The sequence below is a fragment of the Gossypium arboreum genome, chromosome 10, assembly GCF_025698485.1.
Source record: "Gossypium arboreum isolate Shixiya-1 chromosome 10, ASM2569848v2, whole genome shotgun sequence".
NCBI lineage: Eukaryota > Viridiplantae > Streptophyta > Magnoliopsida > Malvales > Malvaceae > Gossypium > Gossypium arboreum.
In genome coordinates this window covers 93567505-93586464 of record NC_069079.1, presented here as the reverse complement: position 1 = coordinate 93586464, position 18960 = coordinate 93567505, and the positions used below count along the sequence as shown (strand labels likewise).

The 18960-nt window shown below is 34.0% G+C and overlaps 1 protein-coding gene and 1 non-coding gene across 6 annotated transcripts; both read right to left on the bottom strand.

Moving 5' to 3' along the window:
• Window positions 1–8924: 8924 nt before the first annotated feature.
• On the bottom strand, window positions 8925–16114 carry LOC108462663 (uncharacterized). Of its 5 annotated transcripts, XM_053020558.1 has the most exons (10): window positions 15883–16114; window positions 15637–15763; window positions 13492–15403; window positions 12896–13198; window positions 12529–12779; window positions 12249–12446; window positions 10358–10371; window positions 10118–10185; window positions 9992–10035; window positions 8925–9124 (listed from the first exon to the last, which is right to left on the bottom strand). In XM_053020558.1, exons 1-8 carry the CDS (start codon window positions 16082–16084, stop codon window positions 10145–10147), a joined length of 3048 nt encoding a protein of 1015 aa, XP_052876518.1. In that variant the 5' UTR covers window positions 16085–16114; the 3' UTR covers window positions 8925–9124; window positions 9992–10035; window positions 10118–10144. The 5 variants fall into 5 exon arrangements, with proteins under 5 accessions (XP_052876518.1, XP_052876519.1, XP_052876520.1 ...); XM_053020559.1 differs by lacking the exon at window positions 10358–10371 and having other exon boundaries at window positions 12249–12464; XM_053020560.1 differs by lacking the exon at window positions 10358–10371.
• An 828-nt stretch (window positions 16115–16942) lies between these two features.
• Window positions 16943–17116, bottom strand: LOC128283107 (U4 spliceosomal RNA). Its single transcript, XR_008273449.1, has one exon. It is a non-coding gene; the product is annotated as a U4 spliceosomal RNA (small nuclear RNA).
• Window positions 17117–18960: the final 1844 nt, after the last annotated feature.

The following is an 18960-nucleotide window of genomic DNA, read 5'->3' as shown; positions in this document are numbered from 1 at the left end:
GAAAAATTCTAGGTTAGTGTTCACACGCCCATGTGAAGACATAGCACACGCCCGTGTGCTTCAGGACACGCCCGTGTCCCCTACTCGTGTGGAATTAATTAGATTTTATTTTCTAATCCGAATGTACAGGAGTTTTCACACGGCCAAGCACACGCTCGTGTCCCTAGCCTGTGTCCTTCACACGGCTTAGACATGCCTGTGTGGTCACCCGTGTCAAAAAACTCGAGCACACACTCCCGTGTACTAGGCCATGCCCTCCACACAATTGAGACATATGACCATGTCTCTACTCGTGTGATTTTTACCATGCATTCTAACTTGAAATTTCTTAGGTGCAGGGGACACACAGCCATACCATACGCCTATGGGGTAGCCCGTGTGTCTACCCGTGTGGACCATATTAGGCTATTTTCCAAGCCCTTGGTCACCCTCTATTACTCACTTATACTTATAGGTTACCATAATACATAGCAAGGCCTGATTGTATACTTATTGACCTTGATAAATCATTGCATGTAAACCTCATTTCATCGATTTTACTCATGGTAGGTTATTTCCTTTGTATCAAGGATTACTATGCTTTATGACACATTCAAGATTGGCTTGTTATTAAAAATCATTGCCAATTATGGCCAAGCTATCCCATGTGATTTGGACATAATATGTCTCTAAATGTGAGATATCACACTTGATCCTCACTAGAGCAATTGAACATAAGTATGCATAAATTGGTAGGTCATAGCCTACATCAAAATGAGCCAATTCCCATGGTTATATACAAGAAGATATATATATACCTTCACATGCCTTCATTTAGGCAAATCAAATGACACATATAACAAAATAACCCAAAAGCCCTATACATGCCATTGAACAAAATAAAAGTGTCTATTTACCAAAGCTGGACTAGTTGATAGTGTGTTGACTCTCCAACCGTCTTCCAATCTTTACAAGTCCTCGAGCTCTGTAAGATAGGGAAAAGAGAGGGGTAAGCATTTACATGCTTAGTAAGCCCGAATAACTAGAAAGTAAACTTACTGATTTATTAGCATATATCCATATTAAGCAATAAGACCAGCAAGCATGAAATAATTTTCCTATCACATGCACTCAATCAACAAGTTAGTCCCATAACAATACACCATGTAATTTGTCTTAGGTAAGCTTAACATTCAACATTTTCATTTTTATATCTCATATTAATCCCGTTAAGTTTCTCAGAAAATCTCGATGGATTGTCTATTTCCCATCAAGTCATAAGAGCGATCATCTCATGTATGCACTCCCGCGAACCTCACATCTTACGGCGGGATTACCAGTCAAGGCTAAATCCCCAGTAATATAAACTCGTAAGGTGATGCCGGGCTTACCAGTCCAGGCTAAATCCCTTATAGCGACAAACACCATTAATGAGCTCGGATCTGAATTACCAGTGCACGCTAAATTCAAATCCTAATCAGATTATCCGTCTGGGCTAAATCCACAATGCACACATATTCTTCGAGAGGCTTGATCACTCAAGGAACACCCGTCCGGGCTAGATCCTTTCTATATTTGAGATCAACGGATTACTCGTCCGGGTTAAATCCTTTTCTGTAACACATGCAGGATCTCAAGTCAAATGTAAATCATGGTTTATCCATCGAATTTCCCTTATAAACCTCAGCCGGGACATTTATCAACATGTCATTATTAAAGATACATTTAATGGATTTTCATGTCATCATCAAATGCAATTATCATACATTCATAAATCATACAATTAGGCATATTATGATTTTACTTTAAGTTATTCGAACTTACCTGGTATTTGTCTCAGTTTCGCGTTTCGGTTATTCCGAAACCTTTCGTTTTCCTCGATTGACCTCCGAAATTTGTTCCTCGAGGTCTATAACAATAAAGTAGAATCATTAATACCTTACATTATTCTTTTCGAGTCTAAATTTCACCCCCGGTCCAAATGACCATTTTGCCCCTAACCTTTCACATTTTTACGATTTAGTCCCTAGGCTCGTACAATGAAATGCATGCAATCTCTACATTACCCATGCCTAGCCGAATGTTCTTTCCTCTTATAGCAGCCCACATTTTCCAATATTTCACATTTCTACCACATATTTTACACTTTTTGCAAATAGGTCCTTTTAGGGGTTTTTCATGAAAATCACCTAGAAAAAGATGTTTAATACACATCCAACTTTCATATTCCTCCATAGAACATCAAAGAATAAGCATGTCACACATGGGTCATTTTGTAAACATGAACCCTAACTCAAAATATATGTAGAAATGGAGAGAGCAAGTTTCTGGGATTTCAAAAATACGAAGAACATTAAAAACGGGGCTAGGGAGCGCTTACTATTGAGCTTGAAAACCCTAGCTATGGAGAACCCCAAATTTTTGGTAGCAACATGAAAGAAATGAGCTAATTTTTGGCTTATTTTCCCATTTATTTCATTAATTAGCTAAATGACCAAAATGCCCTCAAGCCCTTTCTTACGATTTCATCCATACAAGCCCATTTTTGTCCAAAAATTTAGAAATTAGGCAAATTGCTCTTTAAGACCTTCTAATTAATATTCTAAAGCGATTTCATACAAATTTCTTCTAGAATCCAAGTTTTGCAATTTATTCAATTTAGTCCTTATTTTCTAATTGGACACCTTACTCATAGAATTTCCTCATGAAACTTTAACACATGCATATTTTCATATTCTAGACCTCATAATAATCATAAATAAATATTTCAACATCGTATTTGTGGTCCCGAAACCACTGTTCCGACTAAGCCCTATTTCGGGATGTTACACAGAACATCCAAAAACTTCTTGAATTGCACCTCATGTTTCTACTTATGTTGCTGCAATCTTTGCAGATATGGAGGTGATGGAACTTTTGGTTGAATCGGATAACTCTTTTGAGTAGGTAAATCTACATCCAAAGAAGATGTTAAAGTATCTGAATTTACTAAGTTAGGATTTACCTTGTCAATCTTTGCAGATTCTAACTCTTTTGGTGTAGGAATTTCAGTAGCTAGTTGATTCTTCTCAACGGGCTTATCTTCGACATCAATCAATCGCGGTTCCAGGATTTTACCACTTTGCAATACCACTTCCTTGATATATTCTTTACCCAAATTTCTTCGACTCTTAGTATTGCTCGGAAAGGTTCCTTGCGGTCTATTACGAAGCTCTGTAGCTAACTGACCCATTTGGTTTTCCAAATTTTTCAATGTTGCTACTTGGCTTTGGATCAAAGGGTCATTCTTTGCCATGTACACTTTCAACAAGTTCTCCAAACTGTTTGATGCCTCAACTTGAGGTGGTTTTGGAGCTTGCTAATTAAACCCTTAAGATTGGTTGGCTCTATGCTGTAATAAGTTGTTTATGGATTGTATTTGTGTTAAATCACTTAATTGTAAAATTATACTAACAACTTGGTAAATAAAAACACAATATAGTTGAGAAGTGATGATTAAAATATATTAAACTAAATGCAATGATTCGTAGTGTAAATTATCCTAAGTATGCAAACTATATGAATGAAATAGATTTTAGCAAAATTAAACTGTGACAGCCCTATAGTGACCCTAGTCAGAAAGCAGTTTCGGGACCGCTAAACCGAGTCACCAAATTATTTGAATGTGATTTATAGTCTAAAATATGTGAATATGAATGTGCGAAAATTTTAAGCTTCGATTTAGTAAATTGCATGTGAATTTAGTCAAAAGGACTTGTGTGACACTTTTGAAATGTGATAGGCTAATCTACAAGGATCTAATAGTGCATGTAATCAAAAGGGAGGACTTGCTTGTCAATTTTTCCCCCCCTAATATGTAGTGGCCGGCCATGAGCATTGGTGGACAAAGTGTTATGGCTAAAAAAAAACATGTCATAGACATGTTGGCTTAATGCATTATGTAAGAAAAAAATAAAATAATGAGCATGCTAATTAAATAATGAAAGGGAGGAGTGATGAAAGAAAAAAAAAATGGTCTCATCCATGCCCCCATTGCATGAGTTGAGGGAAAGAAAAACAAAAAAAAAAGAGTGTTCATCCTTTGGTTCATCCTTGGCCGAATAGAGGAAAGAAAGGAAGGGGAGGAGCTTGAGAAAATCGGCTATGGTGATTTGCTAGACTAAGGTATGTTTGATGTTGTCCATGAGATGCATGCATGTTTTAGTTGTTAGCTTGAGTTCTACCTAGCCCATGGTCTAAATCTTGCTATGTGATGAAGATGATACTCGGCCTTAGGTGTTGTTTTCTTGGTTGGTGTTTGATGCTATGGTGGTTCACTAGATTAAGGGATGTGTTATGTTGCTTGAGGTGTTAGATAAATTTGAACTCATCACCAAGCTCTTTAAGCAACCCAAGTTAAAAGTTTTGATATTGAGGTATCTTGAGCATTCGGCCATGGTAGGAAATAGAAGAGAAATAAGGTTGTTGTTAGATGAAGTAGAGTCTAACAAATGAGCTCGTATGTGCATTAGTTGCTAGATGGAAAAGAATCGGCTAGCAAGTTGTGTGCTAAGGCCGAATATAATTTTGCATATTATGGGTAATGCATGTGTTGAATCAATGGAAAGGGAGAGGATGCTTTAATGGTGTATATATGTGTATTAGCCAAGTTTTTAACTTGAAACAAATGGTGTTTAGTCAATACAAGTGACCATACTTGTAGAGTGTATTAAGTGTTGCAATCGGCCTTAGCATAGATGTGTATGTTCGGCCACATAAATGAGTACATGAGCTAATGGGTATGTTCGGCCATAGGTAGCCTATTGATGGCTTTAGCTTGACTTAGAAAATTCGCTAAGGGAAATATTAGCTAGTATGTTGAATTCGATTCGTGATTTCGTACATATGTGACTCTAATGTCTAATGTATATATGGGCTAAGTACCTTGAGCTTCTCTTTTGATGTTCGAATGAATTGTATTAAATTGCTTGATGTGATTAAAATGTGTATGATCATTGTGTATTTGAGCTAAAAGGTGGCCATATGACCTATCAAACTCCTTGTCATATTCGCCATAAGCTAGCAAAATGAGACTTTAATAAGTTAAATTTGTTTGAATTAGCTCAAGAGCTTAGGGGACCACAGTTGGATAAGGGAAAAGAAAAAGTGATCGAATAGCCGTTGAAGCCGTTCGACAACATCCGAGGTAAGTTCTTGAGTAATAGAGCTTAAATTATGATTTGATTAGATCATGTTTTAAGCAAATCAAAATCATGCTCTTTGTGTGTGGCTATTGAGCCGAAATTGCAAGTGTGAAAAGTGCCTTGTGTTTGAGTTTTGCTAATGAAAATGAAATACGAATGTGTTATGATTTATTGATAAATGTGCATGGTTATTCGAATGATGTCCGGCTAAGTCCCGAAGGCTTTGTGCTAAGTGATTATATCCGGACTAAGATCCGAAGGCATTTGTGCGAGTTACTAAATCCGGGTTAATTCTCAAGGCATTTGTGCGAAGTTACTAAATCTGGTTAAGTCCCAAGGCATTTGTGCGAGTTACTATAACCGGCTATGTCCCAAGGCATTTGAACGAGTAGCTATATCCGGTTAAACTCGAAGGTACGTGATTCGGGAATGAATGAACTTGCTGTAAAAATTTCAGTTAATACGCTTGTGAAATCCCGACAATGAGGTATGTTTCAGTATGTGCTTTGAGTTAGTCGAGCCCTTACAAATAAGTATTCGCCGCTTGATAAATGAGCTACCGCCTTTGGCTAAGTTGATCTTTGTGTATGAATATAAGGGTTGGTAATGTGAAGTAAGTCTGATATTGAGGATTTGTGCATATGAAATTATCTGTTTAGCTACATGAATGATATACTTTGGTTGTGTCTAAATTCATGACTCAAACTTACTAAGCATAAAATGCTTACTCCGTTTCTTTGATTCTCTGTTTTATAGATTTTGGTTCTTCAGCTATCGGACTCGGGATTTTGAAGTCAAAGTCTCCCACACTATCAAAGCTCATTTCGGTATATTTTTTGTTGGACTTTGAAATGGCATGTATAGGACTACCCTTTTGTTGTAGGTCATGTACCTTTCGGTTTTGTGTAAATTTGGATAGCCATGCGAAAATAGCTTAAGTATACTTTGGGCATGGTATTATAATCATTGTATGTTGTTCATTAAGAGGTATGGAAACGTTTGGAAACGATTAGCCATGGGGATGGTTAATCATGATCATATTTTGTGCTATTTATGTTAAAGGGCTAGTTGAATCATGGAAACTATGAAATAGGTAAAGCCTACCTTAAAGACAGATGCTGACAGCTGCAGTGACGTAAATGTGAAAAATCACTAAAAATAGTAGGAATGGAATTAAATAGTGAATAAATTATGTAAACGAACCTTGATGAGTCTATTTTCATAGGAAAGTAACAAAACGATCATATGAACAGTATGTTAAGAGATATTTAAGTTTTCGTGAGACAGGGCCAGAACGGTTTCTGGAGTCCCTGTTCTGACTTTAGAAATTCATTATAAATTGACCAGAGATAATTAGAAGTCATGCCATATATGTACAGATTCATTTTCGAGTCTAGTTTCTGTAGAAACAAACGGAATCAGTATTGAAGCCCTGTACATGGAGATATCCAAGTCGTAATGCGCAAAGGTCAGTGTAGTTGATCCCTGTAACATGGGAGACTTTAACTAATAAACTGTACTAATTGGCCTGACTAAAAATTCTAGAAAAAAATTTGTAGATGCATATATGAGTCTAGTTTCAGGGAAAAATCACGAAACATATTTTCGAGTTGTGGAACTCAAGATATGATTTTTAAGGTGACAGTGACACAGTTAGCCGGCTGTCTGGAAATTTTTAAAATGAACTGTGCAAGTAAGTGGATTAAGCCCGTTAACCCCTCGTGTCCGACTCCGGCGACGGTCTCGGGTACGGGGTGTTACATAAACACAATTTTCAACAATTATAACATAAATAAACTAGGACAATTACTTTAATTAAACTCAATTTATTATCAACATGCTTAATAACATTCAGAAAAACATTCCATGGCAACTCTATCTTTCATGAGTTTGGAAACCACATTAGCTCCTTTCGGAATCCTTTACTTAGCATTCGTGTGAGGCAAGAAGGACGTGTTAGGTTTGAAACAGTTTATCACACAAATCTAAAAAATATGCAGATAACAGAGCTTGGTTAGAGTTCTTATACAACCTGCAATTTAATTGGGTTAGGATCTAAATTGAGCATGCACATTTCAATTATTCGTCCACTAGTCGTTGTCTAGTTAGCAGCACTCAGCTAATTCACGTGCATTTCAATGACGTATGAACGAAATATAGACTTGATTTTAATTGAAAACATGATCGATTGAGGCACAAACATTATAAGCATGAATCAAATAAATATTATTTAATAAAAGCAATCATCTTAGCTTAAATAAAATTAAGCTAACATTGTTGTAAACAAGAACAAAGAACACATAGCAAACATTTTCAGATTAAATTAAAGAAAAGAAAGATTAAACCCAAATCAAAGTGGCTGTCACCCAAGACTCTGACTGACGAGGCTCCTTCGCTCCTTCGCTTTGCTCTTTCGCTGATGGCTCTCCAAGGTGGCTAACCAAGGGCTCTTTAAGAGGCTTAATTGCTAAAATATTTATGATGAGATGATGCTAGGCATGGGAAATGGAAAATGCTAAGAGAATTGAGAGAGAAGAGAGAATGATGAAGGATGAGGGATGATGAATGAGGGCATGAAGGGTTCTTATTTATAGGTGAAGAGAGGTGGGTAGTTTGCTAAAAATAGTTGGTTTTAGTCTCTTCAAACTTCTTCCATGACTGACCGGCCACAATTAGTGGAATTTGAGCTTATTTTTGCTTGATTTTTAAGCAAATTAAATGTCATAATAACTCAGGACCGAGTCATGTAAAACTTCGGGCAAATCTCTAATTTCTTCAACAATGCAAGGACCTTGTGTAATTAAGCCAAAAAGTGGTTTAAGAGGACAGCCATGTGTAGCTGAATTTGGGTTTACTTGGTTTTCAATTTGGACGGTTTTTGTAATCCAACAAAGCTATTAGACCTGTCCAAAATAAGTCAAAGTGAAAGGACCAAAGAATAAAATTTATCCAATTTAAATAATTAATTACAACCCAAATTATTAATGAAATATTGAAAATGATTGATTAAATATAATTTTATATTTTATTATTTAATTTAATCGTGGCCCATTTTATGTCTTAAAAATGTAATATGTTCAAATCAATATAAAATAAGTCATTTTATGCATGAAAACTATATAATAAAGTATAAAATCACATTTTAATAATTTTCATGTCCTAATTTCATATTTTCACATATTTTATTAATTTATTAAACAATTACTTAGTTTTAACAACAAATTTAAGTAAAAGGAGATAAATTACATAGGAAAAATCATATATATTTTTTAGTTTACAAAGCCCAATGGCTCTTTGGTCTCCGATGGTGGGTCGCCACAGACAAGGGCCGGATTTTTTTTTTTTTGCAAAATCAAAACTTTCTTTAGAAAAAATCATTACTTTTCTTAAAAATCAAAACCTTATTTCGAAATAGTTAAAAAAAATCAAAACTTTGTTTTAAAGATTTAAACTTTCCTTTAAAATGACTTAAAAAAATAGATTTTTTGCAACACCCCAAACTCGGCCTAGACATTATGATCGAATCTGGAGATGTTACAAAGAAGAGTTTTGAAAACAGTGTTGTTTCGATAAAGCTTTGTATAGTTGTTTGAAAAATCATCCAAGATTTATAGCCCATATTCATTTATAACTATTACTGAAAGTGTTATTTAATTAATTCATTTGCCAAAACATAATTTACAGCGAAAGTTTTAAAAATCGTTATATTTGAAAATCCAGTTTGTATTTTCCAGAAAAACGTTTATTTTAGTAAAAACCATGTTTTAGCCAACCGTCACAAATAAATAGTCAAACCGAAAGTCCAAATCCAAAATAAAACCAAACATTCCAGAGAATCCATTAATTACAAAACTCCCAGAAATACTCTTTAATTAAAATAAAATCATTATTTAAAATCAATTCACAAACTTGTGGTCACCGTGAGACTCTGCAGCATCGACCAGCCTAGGTCTGTGGGTTACCTGTACAGAACAGACAAATAGAAGTGAGTTTTCGTAAACTTAATATGTAACCCAACAAAAATAGACATACTATATATACAAAAATCACATATACAGTCAGATTCAGATTCGGACTTAAGTCCTTTACAAATACAGATAATAGAATTAGATATGCAGAATCCTACCCCATCCTCTACACACTAACTCCAACCATCCTATCACATCATGTGGGGTTAAAAACACCCACCCATCCCTACACACCATATAGTGTCGATACGACACATAACAAATAATATGCAGTCAAGCTGCCAGAAAATAGGCGAAAGGTCACCATACAGATCACTTCCTCCACATATACAATTCCTACCCCAAACAATAATACAGAATAGAGATACAAAAATATCATACTTAACATGCTTGTATACAGATAACATATATATTTAACAGAATAGTCAGATATGCATAACGGTGTCCTACTCAAAGCAGACTATCATAATATTAGATCACATAATTTAGGGTTTGGTTAGCCCTTATCAGCCCTACAGTAAGCCCACAGTCGATCGGAACGACCCGTGCGACCTTAGGGAAAATTTTAGAATTATGGGCCCATATGTCCGTGTGGGCCCACACGCCTAGATTGGCCTTGCCCGTGTGACCCACACAGCCTAGCCCAAAATCCACACGCTCGTATGGCATGCCCGTGTGGCCCACACTACCACATTCACACCATCACACAGCCGTGTCTTGCGCACGACCACACCTTTGTCAAACACACGGCCATGTGTCTCACTCTGCCAACCACACGGTCAGGAAAACGCCCATGTGGTGTCGACATATTGCTTTTTCGGCTTTAGTCGAAACTTGATTTTTCGTGTTTTGGGAACACACCTGATTCGTATTTGCTACGAAAACACTCCCGAGACTTTTGAAACCTAAGAATCAACATTCCAACAACAAGTTTAGTAGCCCACTCACGAAATCCTCAACTAAACTGAATAATGCTCAAACACTTACCGTCGAATAATACGACCACTCGCACAATCAGACCATAGAAGCCAAAATCGATGCTTTACCGTCTTCACCTATGCAACAGATTGTAAGAAATTAACTTCCCTAACCACACTACTATGCTAAATTAGAAAGAACTAAAACAACCAAGACGAAACATCAAACTTCCCAAAACTGATGGAAACCACCAGGATAACCAATCAAACTTTGGAAACAACTAGTTGACGAATGGAGTAGAGGGAATACCTGAAAAGGAAAAACTGTAAAGAGGAGGAAGAAAGAGAAAAGTTAACGTCACAACAGAGGAAACTTGAAAAGAGAGATAACAATAAAAACTTGAAAAAAAATAAAATAAAAGATATGACAACATATCCCCTATTTTTCTCCCACTAACCCACTAACTCACATCCATCTCAAAATTTTAGCTCTACCGAAACTCTATGAGACCACCGAGCAAAAATTATCACCTACGCTTACACAAGGATTTGAACACAAGACCTCCAACACACTAACTCCTTACCACTCGAACCAACAAACTCATTCTAATATGAATTAACAGACAATTTTTATATAAACCCACTCAGCACGGATAAGGCTAGGATTAGAAAAATAACAAAATTTACAAATGTGAGACTTGAACCCAAGACATCATACACACACCTAGAACACTTAACCACTGAAGCAGATACTTATTTATAATAAGTATTTACAGATACCAGAATAAATTATTTAGGGTGTTACATTTTTATTTTTCAAAATCTAAACTTTCTCATTTTTAAAAGAAAAACATTATTTTTAAAAATATTAAAGCTTTTATTTTGAAGTAGTTAAAAAGAAATCAAAATTTTGTTTTAAAAATTTAAGCTTTCCTTTAAAATAACTAAAAAATAGATTCTTATTTTTCAAAATCTAAAATTTCTTTTTTTAAAAAAAAAGTACTATTTTTTTAAAGATTAAAGCTTTTACTTTGAAATAGTTGAAAAAAATCAAAACTTTGTTTTAAAATTTAAACTTTCCTTTGAAATAACTAAAAAAACATATTTTTATTTTTTCAAAATCTAAACTTTCTCCTTAAAAAAAACACTCTTTTTCCCAAAATTAAGCCTTTTTTTTTTTAAAAAAAAGAGAAACATTTATTTTAGCAAGGGGAGGGAAAAAACGAGATTTTCGGGGGCTCCTAGGGGTGAAGGATCGACGGTCCGGTGGTGTCCCCTTCATTGGAACCCAAAATCTGATCCCTCATGACATTCCTATGGCCAAAAATAAAGATAGAAGAAAAGAAAAAAAAAAAAAAGAATGTTTGTAGTTGTGTTTTTTTTAACCTTTTATGTTTAATAACAAAAATAATGAAAAGCCTCCACTTTTTCATTTCATTTGTAAAACATGATAATAATAATTTTTAATAATAATAATAGTAGTGATGATAGTAAAATAATTTGCGCCTTTGATAGGCCCAAAAAAAAAAAAGAACAAAAAGAACAAAAAATAAAAGTCTCAAATAGACCAAAACTTGGTAGGCTTCGACATCTTCGTCCCAAAAATAAAATAATTAGGATTGCATGAAAATTAGAATATTTGACCTAATTTGAAATTGTACTTGAGTTTGATATGTTTTGACTTCTTAGAATAATGGTTTGACTAAGCCAAAAGAAGATTGATGTGTTTTGACTTTTCTAAAAGATTACTAAGGTAGACTTCGTAGAATAATGATTTGACTACGTTAAAATAATTGGATTGGATGTAATTCCATGCTCATTAAGGAGACTTGGGATCCTAATGACTCAAAGTGGTCTTTTGCTTGGAATTATAAACTTTATAAGAATTTCCTTTGAATTACCATGAAGCATAAACTTTAACAAGACGTAAAGAAGTAGAAAAATGTTTTTAATATATTTTTATAAATATATAATCATTTATTAATATATTTTTATAAATATATAAAAATATGTTTTTAATATAAATATTTTCGTTCACCTGAGTGATAAAATCTAGTAGTTAATAATGCTTCTCGTTAATAATATTCGTCGCTTACATAACAATAATTGTTGAATTTGTAAGAAATCTCTATTGAATCCCTTATGCTTTCATGATTGATTATAATAGCAAGGTTAATTAAATTTCTTTGCCATAATAATACCTGGTAGCAAGGTTAGTCAACCGACTCAACTCAGTTGCAGAGATGGGCTCCTCAAGTTCCCTCAATAACCTGTATATCACGCAATTCACATGTCGCCGTTCTTCTGGTCGACTCCAAAGGGCTCTGAGAATTTCAACAGGAAAGACAGGAGCCGGCTGTGCAAGCCACCGGTTTTCATCCGCTTCAATTCCATTCAAACTGCATGTAATTGCAGCACTATAATATATTAGAGGAATGCTTGGGTTGATTATCATAAAACTTCAAAGATAAAAAAGCGTACTTATTAACAATATTCAGCATGTTAGGCCATTCAGCAAGCTTGAAATGCACATCCACAACTCCCACACCTCTTTTTGCCAAATACTTCACTTGTCCATAAGAATTGCATATTGTCCAGACTTTGCTGGTGGGGTTAATGTTTGATATCCTCACTACTGTTGTCCTTGGTGCATCAATCCTGAGGATCAGCAACTCCTTCCCCGATACAAGTATGGATTGTTGTGCAAGTGCCCTCTCTTTGGCATCTTCTGTCTGAAAAGTGAGACTTCGTAAATTAGTACATAAAAGACGAAACCAAAGTCACATAATAGAACCCGAAGGGAAAATAAAATTCTTAGACGTCAACAATTAAGAGAGATAAGTTTCACCTCGAATTCCACATATAGCACAGAAGTTGTAGAACCCAAGAAGATGTTGGATATGCTAGAATGATGAAAGGCAAGGGCATCCTTCAGCTGCTGTAAGCTTATATCCTCACACAGGTTTTTGACTTTAACTGTTTTGGTAGGATTCTTCAGTAATGCAGTTGGAGCCTCAGGATCGCTAATTGGATCAGGAATGGAAATAATCGCACCAGCCGTGTCTTCTGAAGAAGTTGGCTCCACAAAGGCTTCTGTTTCCATAACCATAAGGTCATTTTTCTTGAGAGCAAGTTGGGAACCTTCCCTTGACTGCAACAAAGCCAGAAAAGACTAAGATTCTACGTCGGTGAAACTGAATGCTTTCATAACTAAAATGTGTTATATATACTAAATCAAGCTCGTTGGGACTAGAAATTTGTTAAGTTTGACTATTTCATTTTTCCCAATGCCTATAAAATTTTGATGTCAACAAATCCGATAAAAAGGACACTGGAGAGAAACAATCGAGATACAGTTAGAACCTAGTACCTTATTATTATTATTTTTTTTTTGGGGGGGTGGGGGGCAGGGGGTGGTGAGAAGAAAAAAATTAGAGAACTGACCTTAAAATGTACCAAAAAGTCTTTGAAACTGCTCTCTTTAGTAGAAGAAAGTTCCTCGACCTTCATAATCGGCCCGCAATCGCTGAAAGCTGCAAGGATATTGAGTTTCTTAACATTTTTGGTCAAAAACCGGACCAGTACTTCGTTATCCTTATATCCTTCTTTGCTAAGAAAACAAGTTTGTGAATGGTTAAGCTCTTCTCTACTAACTGGAAGAGACACATGAGAGTTTGGCCCTGATTTTACATGACCAGAGTTGGCTAAATCCAAATTGCTATCCTCCTTGTCACTTATGGATTCTGTAGGAATATTTGACTCTTTTTTAATGTCGAGTGCAATATTGCCGCTACTCATATGATGTTTCAATAGTGAATGTCTTCTTTTAACATCAGAGTTCTGCAAGTTAGCTGCACTCCGAGCATTTTTGCTAAGTTTATCAGTCACATTCGAGATTGTCCTCTCCCAATCCTTGATAGTTGGTTCTAATAAAGTATGACTTCTTTCATCATCAGAGCTCTGCAAGTTAGTTGGGCTCTGAACATTTTTAAGGAACCCTCCATTGCTTCGTTGATCAGTCACATTCAAGATTCTACTCCCCCGACCCTTTATAATTGGTTCTTCTCCAAGCCGCATTAATAGTAGTTTCCATGATGTATGTCTTCCTTTAACATCAGAGTTCTGCAAGTTAGCCAGGCCATAAACATTTTTAAGGAACCCCCCATTGTTAGTTTGATCAGTTACATTTGAGATTGTCCTCTCGCGAGATTTGGTCAGTTTTTCTCCAAATACCTCCTTCATGTCTTCAATTGAATCACTATTTTTTTCCTTCTCTATTTTGTTCCCTTTCAAAGATTCAGTTGGTGCTAAAGTATCATGCAAAATACCTGCCATTTGTCCTGCTGTTGGATCGTTCTTTTCTCTATTAATAACTTTCATCAAGTCCTCAATTCTTGAAGAACTTTTGGACGATGCATGCTTTTTTCCTGAAATAGTGGTTGCACTTGGCCTTTGAACAGAAGTAGCAGTTCTGTTCCCGGGTAGATAGTTCATAATTTCAGACAAGTCACTATTTTTTTCCTTCTCTATTTTGTTCCCTTTCGAAGATTCAGTTGGTGCTAAAGTATCACGCAAAATACCTGCCATTTCTCCTGCTGTTGGATCGTTCTTTTCTCTATTAATAACTTTCATCAAGTCCTCAATTCTTGAAGAACTTTTGGACGATGCATGCTTTTTTCTTGAAATAGTGGTTGCAATTGGCCTTTGAACAGAAGTAGCAGTTCTGTTCCCAGGTAGATAGTTCATAATTTCAGACAAGTCATTTGTACCATATAGGAATCTTACAAGTTTTTCACTAGTTGGCCCATGTACATCCGACTTTGCCCCTTCAAATCCCTTGACATCATTTTCCAGCATTTTCACAAATATATCTGAAAGTCGTTTCGGTTGATTCAGTTTCAAAGAGTTCTCCACCACTACATCAGTAGCTAAAGTTCTTAATTCGTCCTTTTCATTGCCATGAGAAACCATTACAGCTTCTGGTGGCTGAACCTTACTTTGAATGTCACTAAGCCCAACCTTATAGGGATTGTAATGAATTTTATGTAACTCTGCAGTTGCATTTACAATTGGACCCTCAAAAGCATTTCCTCCAATTGTATCAGATGTTGAACCGGATGAAACACCCTCTGTGCCACCAGGAGACCTTGTTATGATTTCCGGTGATTTAGGTACACTTACAGACTCAAAAGATTTAGCGGAATGCGAACTATTCTCTGTCACAGTAACTTCGGATGCTTCCGTGTCAACTTTGGAATCCGATATTTCCCTGGCATTGGATTTCTGAAACAAAGGACATTCTAGAATGATTTGCTTTATGTTTGATAGAATTCCCTTAAACCTTGTCCCACTTTCTCTGTACAATCAGTTGTAGAACACAATGGGTTGTAAACATGGATTGCATTCACTCGGGCATAAGAACAGTCATTTGCAATGCATACAACTATATACTGAAATACACATTTATATATCAAGATCAAGGAAATTTATCACCAAAACCCACATTCCATCAATCCAAAGTTCAATAAAAAAATAATTCCAGCAGTAAATAACAGAAGGAAACAAAAATGAAAAAGAAAGAAAGCTCACTTCTGGGGTTCTTTATCACTTGCTTTGCCCCCCTTTGACGCCTTCAATCCTTTCAAAAACGAAAATTTCTGAGACCCACCACTGGAAAAAGAAGAAAAAAAGTAACAGTTCGTTGAACGGATAAGTCCTGCAATAGTTTTATATACGTATATTCGTGGGTGTAAGGGAAAACCCAGAAACTGTTTGATAAAATTGGTAGCAGAATAAAAAATATATATAATCCTGGTATGGGATTTTTGTTGTTACCTCTGGCGTTGAAATGCAGTCCCCGTGGTTTGGGATGAAGGAGGCGAGAGATTGCCATTTCGGGAAAGTTTTGGTTCTCCCGCAGTGAAGGAGAAGTTAAGAGAGGAGAGACTTTGTTACAACTCTTCGAATATTTTCTTGTTTTAGTCACACACAGAACAACTGAACATGACCCTCCGTTAAACACACTGTAAACAATCATATAAAACGGAATTTGTATAAAACCCCGTAACAGAGGAAGAGAAAGGGGGGTTACGGAGGTTTAAATACGTCATCTTTCATTTAATTGGCGAAAATTGTATTTGATTTTGTATATTTTCATGTCTAATAAAACTTTTGTAGGGCAAAATATTTGAAAAATTAGAAATATTATATTTATAAATTAAAAAATAAAAAATCAAAACATAACACTTTTTTTTATAAAAGACATGCAGAAAAACTCTTATTTTATCATATTTTAACTATTTTTTTAATCTTTTATCCACTATAATTTGTTTTTAACTTTTGATTCCATTTAACATCAATTCGATTTTTAAATCATAGGAACAACTATTTTTTCTTCTCGTTTCTTTTCTTAAATTTGCTTCTCGCTTTATTTTTCTTTTACTAAATTTGTACTGATTTTAAATTTTATATAATATTTATTATAATCATGTCAGGCGTACCCTACCTTTTAAAATATAAAATTTTTCATTTAAGCTTTATAAATTTTTAAAATTTTAAATTTATAGAAGTAAAATTACACTTTAACCCTTTTAAAATTATTAAAATTTAATTTAATTCTTTAAAAATTATAAAGGTGTAAACTGTCTTATTTATCTAAACCAACCCAACCCAAATTAAATATTTCAATATTCTATTTGAATAGTAAAATATATCTTTAAAATTTAAATTTTATATAATTTAATTATAAAATATAGAATATCAATTAAAATATATTTAATATTTTATTGTACTTAAATTTTATTTTGAACCCAGCCCACCTCTACTTACGTCCACTAAATATGAAACATCTACTGAGTTCAATTTACATTTAGTAGCGTTATTTAAAAAGAAAATGAACTTTGATATTAACAGTTGTAGTACTTTACACCGAAGAGAGTTCTTTCAGAAATTCTCTAATTCTAAAGGTGAACCCAAGCCTAAGAGGGAATTTGGAAATAGTTTTCAACCAACAAAAGACGTGGCTCGGTTAGAACCTCACTAGCTGCATCATTGCCCCAAGCACAAAGATGAATTATTAAAGGCGTTTGCCCATTTTTTATAACTGAGGCCATGGAGCGTTAAGTCTGTCCACGGCGATGTGGGATATCACGCAATTAGCTAAAGCAGTTACTCTCAAGAGAAATTTAACAAGTACTCCTAACAATCTTCACCTTAAAATCACGTAATCTTAATCACAGAATAATAATTTTCGTAGTTTCAAATGGAGACCCTATTTATAATGAAATTTTCATTAATAAAAATAGGGAAACATATATGTTATTACGTACTTTTTCTATTTGAAGTATGCTTATCTTTAAATTTAGAATGCTACTTAATTTGAATTTTTAAACGAACTTATTAAAGGGTTAAACCTTCAGCATGTTTGATATTATGTTATTGAAATGTTTATGCTCAAATTTATTCAATAGAGAGTAGTCCAAACGACTGAAACATCAATGGTAGGGATTAGTGGGCCACCCTTGGCCCCCAAATATTTAAAAGAATATCCTTTAAAATTAAAAAACATGAATTTAATTAAGAATAAAATTGTATTAAATTTAGAAAATTTTGACATTAAAATTAAAACCCTTTCTGCCTGTATTTCGTTTTCGGTTTAGATTTTAAAAGGGTTTAAGGTAGCAGAATGTAATTCATTAATAATAATATCAAATAATTAGACAAAATTAAAGAAATATTTTACATTATTCAGATTTAAATTTAAAATAAAAATAAGGCATTAAAAATTTTGGCAAAATTAAAGGGATATAGTACATTATTCATGTTTAAAATTTTTTTATTTAGCTTCTTTCATATAAGTATAAGTATAGCATAATGATTTCTAGTCTTTATTTTCGATACAATATTTAGAACTCTTCATTGCCTCTCCCCAACCTTTAAATAAGAAGATAATACGTTTTAGCATATTTAAACTTACATAGTTTTGTATAAACAATAACATTAATGCCAATTAAACTAAAATCTGAGTAAATTTTTGTCTTTAATGAACAATTATGATTTTTAATGTATTGATTTGGTTTAAACACACGTTGAACGCTTTGAAATCTATATTAATATATTGAAAGTTAATAATTTACAAATATTTTAATGTATATCAATTTTTTAAATAATTATTTTAATTAAACTTTCCTTTTAACCAAAAAATTTTGTAATGGTTTAATTATTAAAATATTTGAAAAATAAATATTTATCTTGAACAATAAGAAATTTAAGTGAAAAGAAAAACAATAGTTCAATGATTTTAATTTTTGGATTAAAATTGTAAACGATAAAAATAAGTTAAAAAACAATCCTTTTATCTTTCATATTGTTAGCTTTAGGAGTAAGCATTAGATTGAATTGAGTGAAAAAATTTTGAGTTAATCAAGTTGATGAGTCACATTTTATCATCATAACTCGATTTGATTTTTTTCGATTCGAGTCGAATGGAATGAAATTCGAATCGAGTGAAATTGTTTGAGTTAAATTAAAAACTTAAACATATCAAATTAAAATCTTGTTACAGTATAGCTAATTCCTTCCATGTTAGAGCACATAAATTTGAAACCATATATATTTCAAAACCTTTTCAAAGTAGAAAAAAAGAAAAAGATATTTTAGTATTATAAACTTGAATCATTAATTTACTTATTTAAGTCCCAATATTATTATTTTAGACCCAAATATTGTTTCTTATAGAAAAAAAAGTTAAGTGCAAGGCATATGAGGTGGGTTCGAGAAAGGTGTGAATTTTTAAGTGGTATCAGTAGGTTGGACAAGTGATTGCACAGTTCAGTTAAGAAGTTTTTCCACCTTACATATTGATATTGAACTTGAGGAGGGCGAAGGGCTGCCAAAGTGGAGATTCACTAGGTT